The 24,655-nt window shown below is 35.7% G+C and overlaps 2 protein-coding genes and 1 long non-coding RNA gene across 5 annotated transcripts in view; 2 read left to right on the forward strand and 1 right to left on the reverse strand.

The window, feature by feature from the left end:
* The first annotated feature begins 271 nt into the window (after positions 1-271).
* Positions 272-17,623, forward strand: LOC144443200 (uncharacterized). Its single transcript, XR_013481673.1, has 3 exons — positions 272-414; positions 1,032-1,074; positions 17,523-17,623. It is a non-coding gene; the product is annotated as an uncharacterized LOC144443200 (long non-coding RNA).
* On the reverse strand, positions 7,387-8,354 carry LOC144443571 (uncharacterized). The gene is made up of 2 exons (XM_078133103.1): positions 7,988-8,354; positions 7,387-7,823 (listed from the first exon to the last, which is right to left on the reverse strand). The coding sequence occupies exons 1-2, from the start codon at positions 8,253-8,255 to the stop codon at positions 7,387-7,389; spliced, it is 705 nt and encodes a 234-aa protein (XP_077989229.1). The 5' UTR covers positions 8,256-8,354.
* Positions 17,624-17,665: 42 nt separating the features above from the next.
* The window catches only part of LOC144443445 (tubulin polyglutamylase ttll6-like), a 31,549-nt gene continuing 24,559 nt past the window's right edge, over positions 17,666-24,655 (forward strand). For 2 of the 3 annotated variants that reach the window (XM_078132922.1, XM_078132923.1), the window contains exons 1-3: positions 21,841-21,872; positions 23,367-23,485; positions 24,273-24,403. In XM_078132922.1, the coding sequence (XP_077989048.1) occupies positions 23,465-23,485; positions 24,273-24,403 (152 nt within the window). In that variant the 5' untranslated portion in view covers positions 21,841-21,872; positions 23,367-23,464. Of the gene's footprint in view, positions 17,760-21,831; positions 21,873-23,366; positions 23,486-24,272; positions 24,404-24,655 lie in introns of those variants that run through there. The other variant, XM_078132924.1, reaches the window with a different exon arrangement.

Genomic DNA, 24,655 nt, shown 5'->3' on the forward strand with positions numbered 1-24,655 from the left:
CAGCTTCCGTATAGAGATTGTTTTGGTTCTTTAACTCCCTTAACAAACATTAGCTTCCGCGAAAATAAAGAAGTTCCAGCCCGGTCTTTTCAGAATGACCTTTCTTTTGAATATTTGGGAAAATCCAAAGTACTTTGCATATATATCAATGCTTTTTTATCAAAGAAAATTCATATAGCATTTTCATAGATATTTGAGCAACATTCTACAGCTTATGCGGAATGATATGACATGAAGTAGCTCAGACATACTACCAACTACGCCATGTCTATGTGAACGATGTACGTTGATATACTGTTTTATACTGTTTGAAACTACAATGTTTTGCTCAACTTAACACATATTTGTCAAGACTTTGGAAGGAATCTTTAGTACGTGATCTTATTATTCAGCTCTATTGGTTACTGATCTATGGTAAGCATACATTCTGGTATCACATACAGACACCTTTTTCGAACTTCGTACCGTGCAAGGTGGCACGATTGTATTTGAGAAGGTCGATTACTAACTTCTTGATTCATAGCACCATCATAGTGGCACGTACGTAAAGTTCGTGGTGATTTGGGGTGACGTTGGTGTCAGAAGCTATGACTAAACTTTACATATTATAAGGCTAGGTGTTAAAGTTAAGTCGGCCAAATACCTCTGTCATTGTTTTTATTTTCTCGCAATGTTCAAAATGTTCACAGTGTACGTGTGTATTGTTTTATTTGTACACAATCAAGGGGGCCGACAATGTTTGTTTGGCATGCTCCCGAAAACACACCCTTCGAAAACGACCGACGTGTGAATGTGAATGTCGAGACGCATTAATTTGACGGACAAACATATTAGGTGTCAAAACACTAGTGTATTGCATCTGGATGCAAATGGTATGTACGTCTTCCGAAATACAGCCCGTCTGCTTCAGTGCTTGTGCACGTCGGCTTTCTTGAATAAACTGTTCAAACTTCAGTTACATGTAACGGTATATACATCGTACTTTGTCAGTAACGCACTCACTAAATAAATCTTTCAATTTGTACTTGTAGGTTTCCGATGTCGTAACAAGTAGGATATGCATTCATCTGAAAGGTTTGTCAATTCAGAATTCAGCAACTTGTAAATTAATTGTACAAAATGAGATTAATTAACCCTTCATAATCTCAAATTTCAATGTTACCACCATGTTAAAATATAAATACAACTTACATGCATGCATGTTGTCAGTGTTTTAAGTTTCTTCCAAAGATATTGTATTTGCTTGTTCAATCATGTTTTTTACAGTATGGTAAATATGTCACAGTATTGGCCTGTGCTTGAAAAATCAAATTGAACAATTTTTGTGTAGTTAGTAAATTAAAAGAGAAAACAAATTCCTATTTGTCAGGTGCTTCTTTCTCTTTATGGGTACAACGTGCCAATAGCTTCTCACAAGTTATTCATTCATATTGTATTCCCAAATATTTTTCTTCATTCAGCAGGAAAATACTCATGACATAAGGGTTTTCTCACCGCTGGTCTAGTGACTAGTATAGTAACAAATCCTCAGACATTATAGTCATTCATATTTTCCTGGGCTGAAACTTCAAAGTCAACAAAGAAATATATTGGGAAGGATATATAAATATATTTGACACAATTCAACTGTTATACATCACCTGTTTTCAGTGTTTAGATACAAAGTTTATTATGAATAGCTGTTCTACATAGAAAAATATGAATAACTCAACAGGTTTAATTGTTTCATTTAAGTTGATTAAGATTCATATGGTCTACAAGTATTTTAGAACTGATATAATATCATAAATATTTAGTATGTGAGCTGTTTATCAAATCTCTTTGTAAAGATACCACAGTAAACTTATGGTTATAAATAATTGTACCCACAGGCTATTGTTGATGAAATTCTTATGAGCAATATAGAAGTTACCCTAGTGAATAATAATAAGTCCCTTCATGGGTACTGGGCTTGTACATTTATAAGAAAGCTACCATCTCCCTGAATCATTATTTGAAACCATTATATAATATAGTTTTGTATGTATTTACCTCATTCTATCCACTCAGCATTATTGTAGTGTGCATCTTGCATTTGTAATGAAGCCATACAAATGCTAATCCCAGTGGCTATAGGCATGTACATCACAGGGACTTATTTGTACACATTGATAGTCTTTCATTTCAAGATCCTGACAGCCCATTTAGGGTATATTTATTTCAATTCATGTTTTGCCTAAAATAAAAAAAGTGAATAATGTGTTTTTGAAGCTGAATTTATCAAATGAAAAATAATTTGAAATTTATTCATGCATTGTAGGGATTACTTTTTTGTCTGACCATGCAAACAATTGGTGACAGTTCTGAAAAGTATTATTATGTGCATCAGACTATCAGGTGTGGTGTAATCAGTCACAGTTTTGTTCTAAATTCTTTACTTTGACATGGACTTTACCTTGTTAGTGTCAAGCCTTCCAATATGACATTGTGGTATGTGTATCATGGTAGTGACACCTAAATTACCTTTCAAGTTTGATAAGCAGCTTAAAGCTGTACCTAATCTATGTGTCAAATTCCATACACACCATACTTGTTATCATGCCATGTTGTACAGCCTTACAACAGATCATGTGATCATTTAATTTTCAGTACAAATACATGTGTTTCATCAAAAAACATTTGTGAGATTAGATAGACTTGTACATGTATATATCCTTGTCCATGTAGTATGTAGTCACATTCTCAAAACATCTTAGGATACATGTAGTATTTTTCAATCCTTCACTCAGTGACTGAATGTGTAAATAGTACTTTAACATGTAACTGACTTGAATGCTCATAATACTTGAATTGTAAATTCGTATGATATGATAATACAGTTGAAGTATTTACATCATAAGTGTATAAAATGTATAGTTATACCTGGAATTGTGTGCCATACAGTAGAATGGCTTTTACAAATGTAAGTTGTATTGTTTTATTAATGTTCATGAATTAATCACAGTGTTAGTGTAAAGCATATACAATTGCAATGTGTTGACTTGAATGCAATTGAATTGTAAAAACCAAGTTTACTGACCATACTATCACAAATTGTATTTCTCACATTGCAGATTTTGAATGTTTGTGGAATTATTGTCTTCAAATTGATGTTGAAAAGTAGAAACAATTCATTGACATACATTTGTAGGCCAGTACCTGCTGTGTTTAGTAACCAATTCATTTCCTAGACTTTCTGAATAATTCAAAGTGTTAAATTGGTTTGTTGGCTTTGATGTCAGGGTTGTCAAGGCTAAGACTAGCCATACATTAATAGCGTTTGGAATGTAATTTTGTTTATATCTGTACTTATATAGTGTTCAATGTAACAGTTATTGATGATACAGTCATACTAGTAATAAGTGCTACAAAGAATAAAACTACATGACAAAAACATCAGAAGTTTTTACCAAAGTGCTTGTACATCTCAACTCCCATGTTTACTACCATTTGACACTGGGACAGTCATTAAATCATTTGCTTTTTTAAAAAAAAAGCAACTCCTTTTTGTAATTATTTATCACAAATCAGTGTTTTGACCCTAATGATATACCAAAACATGATACAGATGTCCAGTGTCTTGTTGATGTTTTCTCTCCTGCATTGTATGAATGTGCTAACAGTTTGCAGTAGCCAGGTACAGACTTTCTATCTGATGATGAAATGAGTCCACAGTGTACATTAATTCAATATTGCATGTGGTACTGTTATATTTTGTGACAGTTCAGTAATCTGACTTAAGCTAAGGTAGACAATGCATGTGGATAAATTATCTGATTTTAGCTAAGGTAGACAATGCATGTACAATGTAGACAGTGCATGTACAATGTACAATGTAGATAAATGCTGCTTTGAAGCCATCATCAACAAAAGCATTTCTATAAGCACTGTTTGATAACAGATATAGCTGTAAGATCGGTCATTGTCATCATTTTCAAAGACAATATTCTGGTTGTCCACAACAACGGCAACAAATTTCAGAAGAATGTATGAGTATGAATGTAGCCTGTTATATGTACATGTACTTGCTCTCCATCAAACATTCCAGTTCAAACCAGATAAGTACATTTTGTACATTTGAATAAGAAGAATAAAATGAGTAAAGTGGTTGATTAAACATGAGTTGACATGACAAACAAGTAGTGCAGTCTGTGGCTGGCAGTCAACATCATTTTTAGCACCCTGACTGTGCTTGATTTATTTACAGTGAACAGTCAGAAATGCTTGCTGACAGGATCAAGTTTTCATGTACAATGTACATTTGTACTTCTTTGGATCTGTATTGTCAAAGCCAAATGTACACTAAAATTTAAATTTGTCATGTGACAGGTATTAGCACAGTTTGTCTGCCAGTAGTATATGGAAAAGTAGAAATTATATCCAGCACTAATTTTATGGTTTTCCATGGCTGTAATTAATTCCCAGGGTTCAATTTAACAGCTATCCAATGTACATGTACATGTATGTGTGGGTTATATTGGCTAGTAGTAGAAGCAAACCTAACATGGTTTGTTAGTCCCCGCGGACGAAGTCCGGAACGGGGACTTATGGATTGGGTTCCGTCTGTCCGTGCGTGCGTGCGTCCGTCCGTCCGCAGCCGTTTCTTGGAGATGCCTGTACCGATTTTTTTCAAACTTGGTACAGGGGCAACATGCTATGGCATACATATGCACGTCAATTTGTTTTATGATACGATCCAATATGGCCGCCTAGCAGCCATTTTGTTTGCGAATTTTCCCTGTCTAAAGCCATAACTCAGACATGCTCACACAGATCTCATTCAGAGTTGGTATTAGGACAGTGTTCTATGGCATATATGTGCATATTCATTGTTGTCATGATACGATCCAATATGGCCGCCTGGCAGCCATTTTGTTTGTGAATTTTCATGTCCAAAGCCATAACTTAGACATGCTTGAACAGATCTCATTCAAAGTTGGTATTAGGACAGTGTTCTATGACATACATGTGCGTATCCATTTTCATTGTGATACGATCCAATATGGCTGCCTGGCAGCCATTTTGTTTGCAAATTTTCCATGTTCAAAGCCATAACTCAGACATGCTTGAACAGATCTCATTCGAAGTTGGTATTAGGACAGTGTTCTATGACATACATGTGCATATCCATTTTCGTCATGATACGATCCAATATGGCTGCCTGGCAGCCATTTTGTTTGTGAATTTTCCATGTCCAAAGCCATAACTCAGACATGCTTGAACAGATCTCATTCAGAGTTGGTATTAGGACAGTGTTCTATGACATACATTTGCATATCCATTTTCATATTGATATGATCCCCCATACCCGACCAATCCTTTATTGTTGTAGGCATGTTCCATGTCTGACAAGCAGACACAACATATCTAAGTCTGTTTGATTTAGGTTCACAAGTGTTGTTGCGTGATCAGAGTAGTGCTAATTCCTTAAAACCCAATCATAGCGGGGACTATGTCATTCTCAATGGCTTGTTAATAATAGTTTGAGTTCTTTGAGATAATCACTGGAATTCTGTTAAATAACTTGGATAATATAACTACCATATATGTGGCGTCCCATGCGATTTACCTAACAAAGTCGGATTTGACAAAACTGAGATAATGACAATTTTCGATTGTCCCATATGTGGGGAAGACGTGTAAAAAAAATTAAGTTCATGCGGCAAGATTTTCATGATGAAATCGACGGTTTATGAACAAGGAGGAGCTCAATTTTCATACAAAAGTTTTCGAGAGAATCAGCTTTAAAGTTTGTAACACTTCAAAGCCGGGTTTCTGTCGATACCTTTAAGAATACTGAATACAACAAAAACTAAATCACGGTTTTTAAAAATACATTAATGACCAAGTTATGTGTAATTTTCGTATTGGTTGTTGATTCCTTTTTATTTTCTCGAACTTAATACACATAGTGTAAATATAGCGCTCAACAAAAGGGGAAATCGGACCACACATACATGCATTCACACACGAAGTCAAACGCGTTTAGTGTGTCTTTATAAAGTTACATGTATTTAAATCTTTCCGTAAAACCACATGTCACTGCAAATATACTTGCTCTGAAACAACAAGAACATTCAAGAAATATCAATGGAGACAGGAATGAGAGTGTACCACTATGGCAAGAACCAACTCTTCTTTGTTGTGACAGAAATATCAATGGAGACAGGAATGAGAATGTACCAATATGGCAAGAACCAACTCTTCTTTGTTGTGACAGAAATGTCACAGTGAACATCGAGGCAGTTACAAAAAAACACTGTATCTTTTAATTATACACCCTTTACAATTACGATCCATCATAGGGTGACAGACATTATTAACTGACTCAGATTAATATCATCTTGACTGCACTGATCTATCAGCCCAATGCTGTTGTTTTCTTGATAAATAGCCAATGTACTACAAGTTATATATTTTTCAATGTGTGATTTAAATGTGTTAATCTTCAGGCTACTTCAAAATGGACATAAATAATAAACTTATGACACATTACACACATACACAAAGTGAAAGGTAGACACAGTTTCATGAACAATACTCTCAACAAAAATCTTTATTTATCTTTATCAAATACCTAAAAATAGGTTAATACATCCACGGTTACAATGACACTTGAATGTAAGACTTACCAATTGCGTCTAGATCTGGAGGCCTTCTAAGTTTTATCAGTATCACCAAACTCTGGTACATGTCTAGCTAGATCTCAGAGGCTTTCAAATGTGCATAAAACATAAGTATGGCAACATATTACGCACTTAAATTTAATTTTTACTGACGCCGTGTAAATTATTGGCAAAACGTATCAACCAACGAACATACAGTGGACGAACTATCAATGTCTCGGTGACAAGTATTTCAACTCTATTTCACGTGTTTTCCCCAAATAAAAATTGTAAAAGCAGAGACATCCCAACTTCCATCAAAAGCTTGTGGGGTGGAATCTTCCCCTGTCGTCTCAACGGTATCAATTCAGGTTTGATCGAGTCCGTCGGGTGTCTTCGGATCTGACGCTAGCTGAATCTGAAACTGAATCTGACGCCAACTTTATACTCGTATCAAACTGATTAAAATCCGATGTCGATGTCGGCTAATCGTTCATTGCTATTTTACCTTCGTTATTTTGCCTGAATTGACTTTCTTGGTACATGTTTACATTTTTTAGCCTGATCAGGCTAAAAACGTAAACATGTACTACGAAGGTTCAATTCAAGCTAAATAACGATGGTAAGATAGCAGTGCACGATTAGCCGACATCTACATCGGATTTTAACCAGATTGACTCGTATCTGAGAGTTTCAAAACATCGTCATGACAAATATAAATGTGAAACTTTTCAAAAATAAACGAGTTTTTAAGTATAAAACTTTAAAAGTCCAAAGAGTCGGGTTCCCAGGCTTTCTTTCCACGTTTGCGAGAACGCAAGGATAGCTCGTCAGGATCGGTTTGCTCGTCGTTAGAATCACCCGAGTCGGCGACCTCACTACTGCTGGTCACAGGAGTATTATTACATGCACCGTCGCCCCGCCTACGAAGACGAAGATATCCTCTTGAATCTTCAAATGCGTCCAAACTTTCATCCAACCTCGGATCATGAGTAGCGGGAGGGCATGGGTCGATCCTTCTGGCAGTCGTGGCCTCATGTTGGGTATAGTCATAAGGTGTTTTATGTGCTTTCGTTGTCTGGTATAACTTGTATTCCGGTCCATGGAATACCCTAGGAGATGTACCATCAATCACTGACTTGACCTCCAAACTATAGTCATGGAGGCTACAACTTAGAGTGTTGTTTGCTTTCATCAAATCTGTAAGCAGAAAAAAAATACCACAACGGTTATAGAATTGGTCCTTTACCTCTTGGAACATTGTACATGTTGTATGGAACACACCTGCAGTAATTGCCCAGTAATGTTTACATCACCATCCATACGAGATATTAAACATTCGTGAAAATCCGACACACACTTACCTTCTAAGGCATCAGTGATGGGACGTGCTTCGAGGCGGTTACTGAGTCCTAAAATATGACTAGTCAGTATCAGATTTTCTAGTTTCGGTCTGAGTTTCATCACTTCGCTGTCTATTGCAACAACTGCTTCGGTAACAGCTGAGTGTTGATCTATAAAACACACCTCGTCTTCTGGGTGCAGGTTCGCCCTCTGAACTGAAGGAACGGCTGCAGCAATATCGTCAAACTGACAGGGAACCAACTCACGTGCTCCCGAACTTGATGTCATGGCTGAATGGAGTTACACGCTTACTTTACGCATGTTTCCATGTAGCTATTCTGAAACTTTTTTTGGACATTTGTTTATGCGATGTCCTTCCTGTCGACATCGTGAGCACGTGTATACACGCTTTCGCCTGTTGTTCTCAGGCTTGGTAACTTCTAATTGTGGACGGTCTGCGGTGGCATCAGCGTTTACATCCGGTATTTTTTTCGTAGTTTCCTTTACGTGACCCGCTGTTGTTGGGTGCCCTGGTTTAGGACACACTTCATCTTTCTTTCTCGAATCTCTAACAAAACAACGTATCTCATTATACAAATACATCTGTCTTTCGTAGCTCAATCCAACAGGTTGCACTTCACATGGTATTATTTTATCTATGGATTTCCTCTCAGGATCTATTAATAAATTCAGAGCTATTTCCGTATCTGAATGTTGTTGTTTAACGAAGACCTGGCCAGGGTTTTGATCACAAAATCGAAAATGATGATAAGATGTGATATTAGGTATTTTCTTAAAGTATTTTCCCAGTGCAGAGCTCCAGTCACGAAAGGGGACCAAAACGGTACCGTCTGCTAGGCCAACTAACTGGGCTGTATTACATTTTGCAGATATTTTTACGATATCGACAATATCTGACAAACTGTCTACTTTAGAAATGCGAAACTTTTTTTTGAACATTCCAAAGTGCTGGTCAGGTGAAAATTTTGTATGGCCGACGGGAAGAAATGATAAATTAATGTTACTATGGAGACCACTCATGACGCGATACGAGCAATACCAAATGACGTAGTTATTTTTATTTTGTCCTGTACAATTATCAGCATTCAACTGTGCATCAGTTTCATTTTTACCAAAATTTGTCAGGTAGTGGTCAAACATGCTGATGACAGAATTGGCTCCTTTACTACTCCTGAAATGTTCATCAATGAGATAGAAAACTTGTTCGCTGTTACCTTCGCAACACACTCCAAATATTGCGCACTTGCGGGGAGTTTTAAAAAAGATGGGTCCCGGTTGTAGTGGATCAAAGGGGTAATGAACTTGTTGTGCGTAATCAAAAGAATAGTGCATGTAATCAACCAAGTCATCGTCAGATTTCATTTCACGAAATACATCCCTGGCTTTTTCACAACAAGATTTATAAAACTGACGCTCTGTCTGGTAATTTTCAACGTGTTCCGAAGCCTTTCTCACCGCTTCTGTTTTTTGATCATCGGATAACCCTTGGCACTTGCTGAACAGATCACTGTTTCGTTGACACTGCCAACAAAGATCTGTCATTGGTTTGCCAACTACAATAAAAGGCAAAAGATCGTTCCATATATCACAAAATTTGGAGTACCCAACGGCAGATACTTTGTTCTCTTGTGTAATACACAACTCGTTGTGCAAGTCAATTGCAGAAACATATTGCTTATGAATCTCAGACTTAGTATAATGACACGGTAATAACTTTATGCTATGTACGTCATTTCGACGTGATAAACCTGGGATTCTACCAGGTAAAACCAACCCATGAATTTCAGCAAAATTGACAAGAAATTCAACGATCTGTTTAGTTGAAGTGAGGGATGTGACATTGTGCGGAAGTCTCCGTTTATTGCCGTGTTGAGGGATGTGGAGGCCGTGAGCAGCATACTGCTTCTCCAAAGTATGTAATTTATCTCTGGAAATACAATGAAAGAAGCAAAAGGCACTTCTACAAATTCGCTTTCCGTGGACGTAAAATATCATGCGAACTCGCTGACGTTCATTTTGGTGTCTCCGTTTTGAACAATTTGTTTGTTTATCCATGTTTATCAGAGAGCGTATTATACCTAAAATTACAACATCACGCTGACTTCTACACAACTCAAGGCTCTGTAAGCAAAATTCTTGGATTTCAGATTTCGTAAATTGACTAGAACAATTTTGACCATTGTCAAGTTTACATCCACATCCCTTCGACACAAAGCGCGTAATTGCCTCGTTTTCCTGACGATCAAAAGCCCCAAACTCAAATTGAACGTTTTCCTCGACTATCTCTGAATCTATGCTGCAAATACTACCGTCATTATCACTTTCTGTTGCCAAGCCCCTATCAAAATACTCATCATCACTGTAATTTGAATAGATGTCTTGGGAGCTGATGCCACCGCAGCCATCCACAACCTCGAGCTCCATGTCGCGTCGCCTAGTGATTTGTTTATATTATATGCACATGCGCAGTTTCTTCGCTCAGCATAGCAACTGTAAACAAATTTCCCATGTGGCCTTTACGCGCCATTTAATCACGTGATTACACTCAAGTTCCGTCATGGGAAGACGTCTGAAAAGTCGCAATGACCGATCAGCTGGTGTGACGGCTTTGACTCTTGATAGGATAAATAAAAACTCCAGCAAAGTATGATTTCATTTATTATTAAAGAATTCCCATGGCAACGTCTTGTGTCGAGCCTTTTAGCAGATTAGAAACCACCGTATGTATCAAGACACTCGCTATGAGGTAGTTCATGGTCCAAGCATGCGTTATGAATGGACGGTCTTTGTCTAGTGACCAGTGTCAGACTCTACTCACCAGCCAAACAAGAATGTCGGTGCGATCATTTTTTGGCGAAAACTGGATTAAAGCTGATGCATTACCCTCAACTAACCCCGTTTTGAAAGCTAAAAAACTCTTTTTTATACAAATTTTGGTGTTTGTGTTATAGCCAATGATGTCCACAATCCAAATGTGGTGAAAACTGAAAATCGACGTCGGCACCCCAAAGGCTCAGAAAACCCTTCTGAATCTCAAATGAGTTTTCCGACTTTGTCAGGAAAATCGCGTGGGACGCCACATATTTGTTAATTATTGTGTAATATTGTACTAAAGTCTGTGAATTCAGAAAGTGTGTTTAACTAGAGGTTAGCAGACATAGCAACAGTATTAACATAGGTTACAAGTAGATGGATATACATGTACAGTATGCAGAGTTGTAAAAAGGTATAGCCAGGTGTAAACATTAAATGTAAAATGAAGCATGCAGGGCTCGAAATTCGTTTTTTTTCTTGGTAGCCCAGGTGGGCTACCATCTTTTAAATTTGGTAGCCCGAGAGCAATGACTGGTAGCCCATATGCATGCATTCCTAAATTAATGGTGTCTGTGTATATATGTAACTATATGATGTATTGAATTCGATGATTGATTGAATAACTTAAGAGTCACGTTAACACGTTATTTGTGTGTATTTCATGCCATATTTGACATTGGGGATGCAATTTTTTGCATGTACATGTATGCGTCTCTGGGGACGTGTCATAAAGAGGGACCGTATGAGGCTTACTGTTACAACGTACGGTTATCATCGCAATGAAGAAAATTCATGTAGTCGCAGTTCGTACTTGTAACTATTATCTAAATCTCTTGGTGCAGTGAGACCTGTAAAATTTGAATATGATTCAACGTATGGAAAACAGTTTCATAAGCCCCATGGCCATTTCCTGATGTGGAGACTACGTCTTGGGTAGTTTAGAAACTATGTGCTGTTATCATTATCTATCCACGTGATTGGTTACTTATTAACAGACGGGTTAGACAGGATTTGTATTCATACATGATGGCCATTACGGCAAAGCCCCTTCCATTCATGGGCGAAGAGATAATCAAACAGAGTCTAAGACCACATCAGCAGACGGTCCATGCTGAAAACTCCACTCAGATAAATTCAAATCATCATGTCACCATTTCATTCTCACTAAAACTTCAACTTTCTTTTGAGCTTTGCTACTACTACTAGATCGAATGCATTACGTGAATTTACCATTCACCACTGCATGCTCTCAGGGGTTGCGTGAGCGTGGTTTACACACGGAATGTTTTAGGCATCGTTCAAGAATAAACGAATCTGTAGGTGTATACCAAGTTAACAGTTCTCATCAGCGTAAAATTTTATCAAACACCATTACAACCGTGTCTCTGTCAAGTTGAAAGTTAAAGCTGTCATTAATGTTATGGAATTTAGTTACTGCAGCAGTGCTGTACCGAGAGTGTACTGTACTCCGACTCCGAGAAGAATCGGAAGGGCCCGGGCCGGAGAGCAGATTTCCAAAGAGTGATTAGCATGGGAAATTGAAAGTACAGAAAGATAACATTAAATCGCTATACAGAATATTGTTGCATATAAATGTTTTGTTGTGACATTTTTGAAGTACAAGCTGTGTATACGATGAACGGAAGAATGACGTGTACAGTGTACATGTATTTCGTGTACATTTGATATACATCATGTAGTGTGGATGTAAATTTGGAAAAGACGCACAGATTTTGACGCTAATTTTGGCGAGAACACGTCCCACAGGACTGCGACCTCGGAGGCCCCCGGCCCGGGAAGGTGTCGGAGTCAGGGTGTCACAGTTTCATTCAAAACTTAGTAGCCCAATTGGGCTACCACTCACATAATTTGGTAGCCCAGAGACAAACATTGGTAGTCTGTGGACGCGGGACTACCGCGAATTTCGAGCCCTGGCATGGCACTATACATTTGTTGTACAGTATTCTATTGGTGTTTATGGGAACACAGAATTGTAATGGCAAACTGTTTGTAAAAAATAGAGTCAGAATACCACATAAAATGTCTCTTTTATTGAAACTATATACATTTTACTTGTATTTTACAGCTATATGTGTTCAGTTCATGGGCCATGGCTGATATTTATTCAGCTTAGTGAGAAAGATGTGAAATCTTTGAAAGTTATCAAATTGATTATTGCAACAACAAAAACAAAATTGCAACCAGTTAGACATTCAGTGTTTAGCTGAAACCCAGGATGAATAAACCAACCATTTATTGGAAAGTTGCATCAAATGTGTATATAACCATTTCAGTTGTAAAGAAAAGTACCTATTACTGGTACTGGTACTTATAAATTAATGTTTCATTATATGTAGTTGTAATATAAAAAAACTGACTGATCAGTTAATTAAAGAGATTACTGACCTCTGTTTGAAAACTCCAGAACACCTCACCCTAAGTATATTTGAGATATTTGCCACTACAGTTGTGGGCTAATGATTGTGTTTAGATACAAATGTAATTGTAATTAGTTTGGGTTCTCTAAGGTGTACATGTACTTGTAGGTCAATTTAGTCATATTTTGATGGGTTTAAATAGGAAGTATAAATGTACATGCAGCCATGACTTTTTAATGACAAAACATATGTAATGTGAAATGAAAGTGCTAAATAAATGTAATGTTGACATTATAATTGAATAAGGGGTAAATGATGTCATCTCTGGTTACATGTCTGTTGATGGGTAAGTGACAGTAGATGTACAAAGACAAGTAATTAGTTAGAGTGACACTGGATTAACAAACAATTCATTGTTTCTCTGTTTCACTACCATCACAATACAATTATTACATGAAAGTGTTTATGCAGAAGGAAGCTGTATGATATATTAAACTTCGGTATTGACTTTGTGCTGATCCTACAAAAATGTATATACTGTAGTCCTAAGTTCCCAACATTTACCATGTGAATTCAATATAGACTGTAGAAATCAAATACTTGCTGAATAACATGGGTCATCTTAGTAGTACTGAACTAGTGATATTTGCATCACTTTTCAAGTATACAATAATACAATAGTCAATAAGTTGTAGACATAGTCACAGGTCACAGGCCCATGTAAAAAGGTCAGAAATAAGTTGTAGAAATAGTCACAGGCCCTTGAAAAAATGTTGAGAAGCAGACAAGTGGCACACTTTATGAACAATATGAGTTTATTTTCATATACTTACATGTATATCATAACAAAAGACACAATACTATAGTGATTCTTAAATAGAAAACGTTATATATTGATACATGTACATTGTACAACAATTACTGTTAAATTTTTACCTTTTGTTAGCAAAGTACATTGTTTCTCTAACCCAAAGTACTTTATTGTATTTTTCAAACAACTACATGTAATCATTTGTTCACATTTGCTAACTTATTGCCAAGTGTAAAACTACAGTATTTTGTTACCTTTTCATGGTGACATACAGATACATGTACACCATTCATTTCACACTCACTATTCAAAATTGAAATAAAAGCAGTCACATTACACTGTCAAAATATTAATGCAAATGTATTTAGTGTGCTATATTCATTATTAATATGTAATATAAAAATATGTAATGATGTATGTGTACATTCCATGTTGACAGTTTTAACTCTACTACTAGTGTAGGATAGTACATGTATACATCATTACATCATATACATGTACATGTACATGTACATCCTGGTATTTCAGAAGTCATCATAATTGCATGGTCACTTGCAAATATAACTTTATAAGTATTTCTATGATAAAAATACTCAAAGCTGTGTAACTGTCAATTGTATATGGGTTTGAATGTTACATTCCACAAATTAAGAATATGATACCCTTCTCAGTAAATTTTGATGTAAAGCTAACAAAAATGCAGTTTGAGAGATGTAGAAGTTTCACCTGTGAGTTGACAAAGATTCTTTGATGGACAGTGTTTGTATCATGCAAGGAATGACTGAGTCTACATGTATGAACTTCCTGCTACCAATAAAATGTACATGCAGCTGGTGTGTAGATACAATAACATGTACAGTAGATACAGTAGATAACAGATCCCTGTTACTAGTGTTAGCTGTTGATCTACATTAATTGATGTCTTTAGTGAGTAACAGACTTGTAAGGCAATATTCATCATCAGAAGCCACACTAACCTACAGACAGGATAGATTTGTATCTGATGCATTACATTTCTCAATACAAAATGTATTGAATTGATGCATACATTGTATGACTGAACACAGCTGCTGTAGCACTGATTTCAAACTGATATTTGTAGAATACAACCCGGAACATACAAAATGTAACAATATATGTACTTGTGTGTGTATCTGATAACATTTTGGTTTGCTTGATAGGCATCTGGGTTTTATAAAAGATATTTAAGAGTATTTAATTCTTCAACTCATAGTACATTTGTATACAGAGCAGATAAAAATTGTACATTTGAAATTCTTTGTAGGCTATGTCTGTAGTTGTCAAACTACATGTAATCTGTCCAGTGCTTGATTGCAATACTGTGAGTGTGTACTTGTACATGCATGTATCTAGTAACCAAGGCACCTCAGTATAACTTAGTGGGAGGTGAGTAATAGCTTGACTAACAACAGTTTCAAACCAATACACACAATACATTGTCGCTGTTGTTGAATCATTAATGTGCATTCCGTATGTAACCAGTTGAACAAGAACAATTATCGATAATTTGTAAAACAGTACAAGTCATCAATATTTTAACACTAATTAGTTGTAGATTAGGAAAGAAGTGAGAAGGCTCTACATACACTATTTACAGTGAATGCATACCTGTAAATAAATATTAGATGTACGTTTCTAACAACAGGAAATACAGTTGACTGTATATCAATGTATACTTCTTACTTGTACTTTGTTTTTTGATGACACCCATAAACTTGAAGGATAAAGTCATTAATTCCATTGTCTAGCCAATCCTGAAGGTGTGCAATTCATGTTGTTATGTAATATATATCTCAAGCAAGCAATGACGTGATGTAAATATAACCCTTTATTTCAAGGGGTGATGGATTGACAAGAATGTCATCATTGACAATGTACATTGTAGTTTGTAGAGACATAGGTACAATGTATAAAATGTACACTCTTGTAATGATGCCACTTTTCCTACGCAGCTAATAACAAAACAAACAGATGTGACTCCCATACTTAAAAGACTAAATAACAATAAATATACATATAATTGTGTATACTTTTTGTTTTTTCTGAAAAAAGGTCATTCTTTCAATGACTTCATGATACATTATCATACATGTACAATATAGAGGGAGCATTTATTTGTGTACATTTATAACAAGTCAAGTTTAGATAGGTAATGATATTGTATGGTTATTACATCCTATTTAGTTTATATACATTGTAAGTTTGTACTTTGATTGCACAGCACTGATACTGGTATCAGTGGATAACAAAAGACAAAATAAATCAAATCTCCTATTAGGATTAATTGTATGCTTATATATGTAATGTCATATATTTTACTGTACAGGTATCTTGAAAGTTGTTACAATATTTCTAATTGATTTTGAACAACAAAATATGTAAACAAGTGTCTGTAAAGGTCACTGTACATTAATCAAACTTGCTTTTTGAAGTTCAAAAAGAAAGGATGTCTCAGCTCTGCTCATATCAGTTGGTAAACATCTCTTTTATACATTGTGCATGAATATTGATGACTCTTTCTTTTTTCCAGAATGTTTTGTGAAAATATAAACCCTAAAATCTATAGCACCAAAACGACAGCTCTTGTAAATTCTGTTGTATTTGTATAACAACTCTTCAAACCTACATTTGTAATTTGAATTTAATCAAATATAACATAAATGCAATTGAAAGTAATACTAGATTTCAAACAACATGTCTAGTGATTATTTGCAGTGTAAAGAAATACAAGTTTAAATTTTAATGGTTCATGCTTTTAAAAGTTAAGAGTGTATGATGATACATAATTGGTGTTACTAGAAATGAGGTGAATATTGTTTATGGTATTGTCTGTTGTTTATGTAAAGTAACAATGTTCATATGGCATACATAAACTGTTGTTGGAATGGATGTACAATGTACATGTAGATAAAGACAAACTTTTAATACTCTGAGCTAAAATACATTTATGCAGTGACAGTCTAATAACTGAGTGACACTCAGTGACAGAAATTGTTGTTGTGGGACAGAATGATAGAAATTGTATTTTCTTGTGAGTCATTTCATAGGATAGGGGAACACCAAATTTTGATGAGTAATAAGAAGTTGGTGTGTGTCAGTACCAGTGTGGCATATCAAATACATTGTAGGCTTGGAGAGGGGAGACTGGTTTGAGACACGTGTCTGTCTTCACCAAAAGATAATTAGGATTATTGTTGTGTACGAAATGTGTTGGTAGACTTTTTGCATAAACTACAATGTATACATTTTACAACCTTATTGCTATAACTGTTTGTACCCCTTAATTTTCATGAAATTTGGGTCCATGGACTTTGATTAGTTCCTCGGGAACTATTTCCATGGCCTTCACCAGAATTCAGTTGTGTATTACTTTCAAAGAATGTATATTTTGTTTTAATTTTCTGGTGAAATGAATGTCAATTCAATTGACTTCAGTTCACCTACATTGTACATTGTACATATACAGGTTTTGTTAATATATACATGTATATGTCTTCTGATTATTTACAGTTTGTGAACAATGATAGATAAAGACAAAGACAATGATGAAACTAAACCTAATGATGACCAACAAAGTGACAATGAAGACAATTTAATTGAAGTTGATGGGGAGGGGGACTTAGAAATCTATGGGGAGGGAGGGGAAAGTGATGCAGACGATGGGGGTAGGGAGGAAGAAGGTAAACAAGATGAAAAAGCTGAAGACCAAGGAATAGGAACAAAGAAGAAAAAGAAGAAACGGAAAAGGTAGGAACTATTGATTGCGTCTGAGAGTACATAAAGTTAACAAGTTTTTTCACTGTGACATGACATCGTACATTGTAACTGCACAAGACTATATACATGTACAGTTGCTTTTTCATTTGCCTATATTTCACAATACAATGTACTCTATTGTCAGTAGTTAATAATAGACCAACTTTCCATATAGAGTGGCAAAGTGCTGCAAATTCTTTTCCTTATTTTCTAGACAATGCAGACAGATTTGTTGTTGTTATAACCAGCCTGAGTTGACCATGTTGGTTGGAGCCATAGAGGGGATATAATGATGGCATTTTGCCATGGCCATTGAACACAATACATTTATAGATAAAAGCTGTCAGGCTATCACCTAGCATTATTTATGACCTGTATGACTTGTAGATACTTTCCCATGTCTAGCTAATTACATTTACTCTGACAGATACTTGAAAAACCTTGGCATCCAAGATAAAGAATCAACATGATAAAAACAGATGTGAAAAATTCACAAAGCTTGTATATCCTACATTTGTAGCTAGAGCAGAGATTTGTGAGGTATCGTGGTGTGGTTGTTGCTAAAACAGTTTTCAAGTGGTACTGTTCTGTGTTTGTTTGTATTGTTCATGTACCTGTGACCTAGCTAGCTATTACAAAGCCAACTAAACCTTTGTAATGACAAGCAGATACATAAAAGTTTATTTCATCATGATCTGCTGGCAAACAATATGTCCTTTGTAAATTAATACATTCTTGTGTTTACAATAGACAGGGACTTTTCAAATTACTGGGGTATCTTAAAAAACATAACTGTTTGCCGAAATATAAATTGTGTATATCTTTGAATGATTTGATTAACCAAAGCACCATCACCGTTCTATTGTATTATTAATTGAAAATCTTTATTCTTCACATTAAAACATACATACAGTTCATAGCACATTAAAAGCCTTTCACAAATCACGCATGATGAAATGGAAAGAATTGCATTTCTTTTGAATATGTCAATGGGATCTGACAGTTTGATTCTTGCTGTCATGTCAATTATCCAAAACAAACCAAATAGAGTGGACAGCTATCTTGTCCAATATCATTTCAATGTGGTGGTTGCCATGGTATTCATGTTATTATGTCCTAGATACATACATTGTATGATATAGTGTCACAGTAACTGAACATAACACTTTCACACCTTAGATTAACTTCCTCCATCACCTCAGCTGTGTCAAATTTACTTCCGTCATTTCAAGGTTTTCTCTCCCTCAGAATTACAGGAAAATACAAAATGTACATTTAGTGTCAATCTTGTACATAGTTATTTGAATTTCTAAACAGAAAAATCTCCTCTAAGAAAACAGACTGAAATGTACAATTTGTTGTGAGAGGCATACATTTTTGTAACATAAGAATTTATTACAGGCAAATGCAGCAAGCGACCAAAAGTACAACTGCTGTTACTTTGTTCAAGAAAATCCATAGGGGTCAGGGCCACCGTGCAATCTTTTTCAGTGGAGAACAAAGTTATCACATACATGTAATCTATCCTGGGCCATGTTACATTGTACTACATGTACATTTTGTATACTTCAAAATAACCATAACACACCAAATGTGCCCTATGGGAAAACAATAGATAGATAATTTCCATGCAAACACAATAGTGAATAATGAAATTTTGTAGTGGTTTCAAAAGGCCCAGAAACTAGCTGTCATATGGGTAATTGAGTTACATGCTTTGTACTTTGATTTTCAAACCAATTAATCCCAGTGGTGCATTCTTCCCAGTTTATGTAACTTTTGTTACAAATATAGATACACAGGGCTCGAAATTCGTTTTTTTTCTTGGTAGCCCAGGTGGGCTACCATCTTTTAAATTTGGTAGCCCGAGAGCAATGACTGGTAGCCCATATGCATGCATTCCTAAATTAATGGTGTCTGTGTATATATGTAACTATATGATGTATTGAATTCGATGATTGATTGAATAACTTAAGAGTCACGTTAACACGTTATTTGTGTGTATTTCATGCCATATTTGACATTGGGGACACAATTTTTTGCATGTATGTGTCTCTGGGGCCGTGTCATTTACAACGTACGGTTATCATTGCAATGAAGAAAAAACATGTAGTCGCAATTCGTACTTGTAACTATTATCTAAATCTCTTGGTGCAGTGAAACCTGTAAAATTTGAATATGATTCAACGTATGGAAAACGTATAAACAGTTTCATAAGCCCCATGGCCATTTCCTGATGTGGAGACTACGTCTTGGGTAGTTTAGAAACTATATGATGTTATCATTATCTATTCACGTGATTGGTTACTTATTAACAGACGGGTTAGACAGGATTTGTATTAATACGTACATGACGGCCATTACGGCAAAGCCCCTTCCATTCATGGGTGAAGAGATAATCAAACAGAGTCTAAGACCACATCAGCAGACGGTCCATGCTGAAAACTTCACTAAGATAAATTCAAATCATCATGTCACCATTTCATTCTCACTAAAACTTCAACTTTCTTTTGAGCTTTGCTACTACTACTAGATCGAATACATTACGTGAATTTACCATTCACCACTGCATGCTCTCAGGGGTTGCGTGAGCATGGTTTACACACGGAATGTTTTAGGCATCGTTCAAGAATAAACGAATCTGTAGGTGTATACCAAGTTAACAGTTCTCATCAGCATAAAATTTTATCAAACACCATTACAACTGTGTCTCTGTCAAGTTGAAAGTTAAAGCTGTCATTCATGTTATGGAATTTAGTTACTGCAGCAGTGCTGTACCGTACCATACCGAGAGTGTACTGTACCCCGACTCCGAGAAGAATCGGAAGGGCCCGGGCCGGAGAGCAGATTTCCAGAGAGTGATAACCATGGGAAATTGAAAGTACAGAAAGATAACATTAAATCGCTATACAGAGTATTGTTGCATATAAATGTTTTGTTGTGACATTTTGGAAGTACAAGCTGTGTATACGATGAACGGAAGAATGACGTGTACAGTGTACATGTATTTCGTGTACATTTGATATACATGTAGTGTGGATGTAAATTTGGAAAGACGCACTGATTTTGACGCTAATTTTGGCGAGAACACGTCCCACAGGACTGCGACCTCGGAGGCCCTCGGCCCGGGAAGGTGTCGGAGTCAGGGTGTCACAGTTTCATTCAAAACTTAGTAGCCCAATTGGGCTACCACTCACATAATTTGGTAGCCCAGAGACAGACATTGGTAGTCTGTGGACGCGGGGCTACCGCGAATTTCGAGCCCTGATACATCATGTAATTCTGTTCAGACATTTATCGCCAGAGAACAATGTACATGTACATGTAGGTATAACTTTGAGTACAAATACATGTAGATAGTGCACTTCTGGAAGAGATGCGTTTCATGTTGCTGCATCTCTCCTTCCTAAAGCCTGTGCTAAGAAAACTAGGCATGCTCTATAAACATCTGACAAGCTAACCACTGATATCACTGGTAGAGTGGTGTGAAAATAGTTCCAGGTTCATGTGTTAAATTTACAATTGTAGACTCAGAGATAAAGGAAGTGTCAAATTCATAGTAAACTACAGGATTGTGAGAATATGCATTTACTACATCTTTAATATACTTGTACATGGAAACTAAATTGTGGTTGAAGTTTTAATAGGTGGAAACTGTGTTTTTACATGTATGCTCCTAGACAATCCTTGAATATCCTGAAATGTTAATCAAATTGTGGAAAGTCTTGGAATGACCAGGAAAAGCTTCCTATGTGTAATTACTCCTTAAAACTAATCAGAACTGGAAATGAAAGTTATGATATGGTCAGAAATAAAATGTTGAAAATTGCCATTGGCAGTATCAGAATTTCAAGTGAGCCCTAAGTATTAGATCATCCTGTGGAATTGCACATACATATAATAACACATACATGTACATGTAAATGAATGTAAAGGCTACATGTACGCTTGTATCTCAGATACTGTACATGGAAGAACTTGACTCATTAATGTTTTGATATTCGCAAACTACTATAATTATGAATATGACTAATCCTAACTTTTTATTTTTTTGTTTCTTCAGATGGATTGGTATAAATACTTCAAATTGTAAATATGAATCAAGTAAGTCTATACATTTGTACTTAGACATTAGAATGTAAGTACCTCAACATTTAGTTTATAAAATATGAACAGTTTACCTGTAACACTAACAGACCATCAATATATGATATTTTAGATATGAAGATTCATTGTTGAATCATATTACTTGACTTTAAGTCTAGCCAATAGCAATATACAGGAAAGGTATCGATGGCCTAAAATAAAACAGAAATAACTCCTGTGTACATGTACATTTTTAGCACAATTGAACTTCTTAGGTTCAGTAGTGCTATACATGTATGTATTGGCATGGCAAAGTGTCTGTCTGTCTGTGTGGATGTGCGTATAATGTGTGTGACTGTGTGTAAACAACTTAAAGTAAGAAACCATGGGACCGATTGCCATGATATTTGGTGGGTATATTACCTTGGGTGTCTAGTTGGGAAATTGTTCAAATCAAAATGATCTTACCACTGGTGTGTGATTTAAGTAATATACATGTAATGTGATTTTTGGTCAAAAAACTTAAACTCAAAATATACTGGGCAGATTGGTCTGAAATTTGATAGAAACTTTCTTAATGGTGTTTAGTGTTATCCATCAGTGATATGCAAATTAGGGCTAAAAATGTGTCTTTTTGGTCCAAATCTATAATTCCATTGTATTGAGCAGAGTGGGTTGAAATTTAATGGGAATGTCCTTAGTGGTGTTTAGATTAAGAAATGTTCATAACTTGATGATCTCATCTGTGATGTGCAAAGTAGGTCTAAAAACGTGTCTTTTTGGTCAAAAATCAATAATTCCAAAAGTAACAAGCAGATTGGGCTGAAATTCAATGGGGATGCATCAGGGCACGTTTAGATGAAGCTGTATTCACAATGTGATGATACTATCAGCCTCATGCAAATTATGTCTAAAAATGTCAATTTTGGTCAAAAACTTATATCTTAAAACTACATGGTGAATAGGGTTGAAACTTGGTGGGATTGTTTCGGGAGGTGTTATTCTTCAGTTATTGTCAGAACATTCTGATACAATTGGCCCTAGCAACCATGACCATGCACTTAGCAACAGTGAAATGATGATGCGCATCTTACAAAGATAACAGGGATGGGTAGATAAGTGAATACAGATTCAAAATATGTATGCAAATATGCCTAGCAATAGGACCATGCCCCTAGCAACAGCTAAATGATGGTTCATATTGCAAAGATGAAAAGTGGGAAGGGCAGGGAAGTTGATAAAGATTCCAAAAGTGTATGCAAATATGCCTAGCAACAAGACCACGCACATAGCAACAGCAAAATACAGTTGTGCTACAATGCCATTGGTGCCATATCTGTTTTAAAATGCCTTTTCCCTACTTTTCTAGAGAGCATGAAATTTGAAAACCAAGTATTGTCAGTATTTTGTACATTTTTCTTGTTCTGGGCATCAATATGTACTTGAAGTTGTAGTACACTGTACAGTTGTTGTAAAGACTGTATATGAAACTGATATTTTTTTATTTTGTAGTTCGAAGAGTTGCCAAAAGGTTTGGATTTAAAGAAGTTGGTGAAGATGAGGACTGGTCTCTGTATTGGACAGATTATTCAGTTGCATTAGAACGTGTTATGGATATGAAAAGGTTTCAAGTAAGTCACATTTATTCATTTACTGTAAATGGTGCCCTCTAGTGTCAAGTCTAGATACTGCAAACCAGAACCACAAGTCCATGTACTTACATGCATTGTATGTATGTATGACTTCCTTAGACATACTTTACCATCGTCAGAGCTTTTCAAGATAAATTTAATGTGTCACCTTACTTTTTCTGTAGTCTGAGCAGATCATTTTTTGTGTGTCAACATGTGTTGTGTATAGAAATAGTAATGCATTGAAACTGGATACAAAATGATTTACATTGCTACTATTTTCACCTTTTGCTGCCAGGTTTACTACCAAAACAAAACCTATAGAGTTTCAGTTATGCGGCATTTTGTTTTCCACATCTTACCCAGCGTCTTTTGTCTCAAAATACACAGACAAAATGCAAGGCTTAGCACTGATGATTAGCACTGATGATAGTGCACATGCACAAGAAATGTTGCTTTTTACTGTGAACATAACAAACAGTTTTGTGTTTGAATTTTGCTGGTTTCATCCAACAGTGATGTTGATTTGTGTTCACAGTGAGATAAAATGTATTCTTTTTTTATGCTTGTGTACTGTCAGTGTCTGTATTGTGTTTTATTTAACTTGTAACATTAAAATGTTGTGGGAGACATGCAAAATATTGTGCTGCCTAATTGAAACTGTATATTAGTCATCAAGTATGTTAGATTATTTCAAGAGAAGTGAGTCAAGAGAAATTTGAGATATCTTGTATTGTTTATAATAATCTAATTCAGTTTATTTATTTATATCTCCATTTATCTTTAGAAAATAAACCATTTCCCTGGTATGAGTGAAATTTGTCGAAAAGATTTACTGGCTCGCAACATGAACCGCCTCTTAAAACTCTTTCCTAAGGAGTTTGCTGTATTCCCTAGGTCATGGGTCCTACCAGCTGAGTAAGTAGCAAGCAAAAACAACAGTATTTCTAAAAGAGCACAGTGATGGCCATATATATGTGAACAAATATACGACATTGATTTCTCTCAAGTTTGAATAGATGTAAAATGTGTGTGTCTATTGGTAGCTGATATGCAATAATCAAATTGAAATGCTGCAGCTTTTTCCTTTGATTTTTTTTGTCTATTTTTTTGTTTCATTAAATTTGTAGTTGCCTTTTTCGTAAGAGGACTGTTTACCATAATTGAGCA

This window comes from Glandiceps talaboti, chromosome 12 (assembly GCF_964340395.1).
Source record: "Glandiceps talaboti chromosome 12, keGlaTala1.1, whole genome shotgun sequence".
NCBI lineage: Eukaryota > Metazoa > Hemichordata > Enteropneusta > Spengelidae > Glandiceps > Glandiceps talaboti.

Bases quoted from the DNA above. Each gene is read 5' to 3' on its own strand.
- LOC144443571 (XM_078133103.1), bottom strand. From the start codon at position 8,255: ATGACATCAAGTTCGGGAGCACGTGAGTTGGTTCCCTGTCAGTTTGAC. The intron at 7,824-7,987 runs GTAAGTGTGTGT...TTCTGCTTACAG, and splicing joins CATCACTGATGCCTTAGAAG to ATTTGATGAAAGCAAACAAC.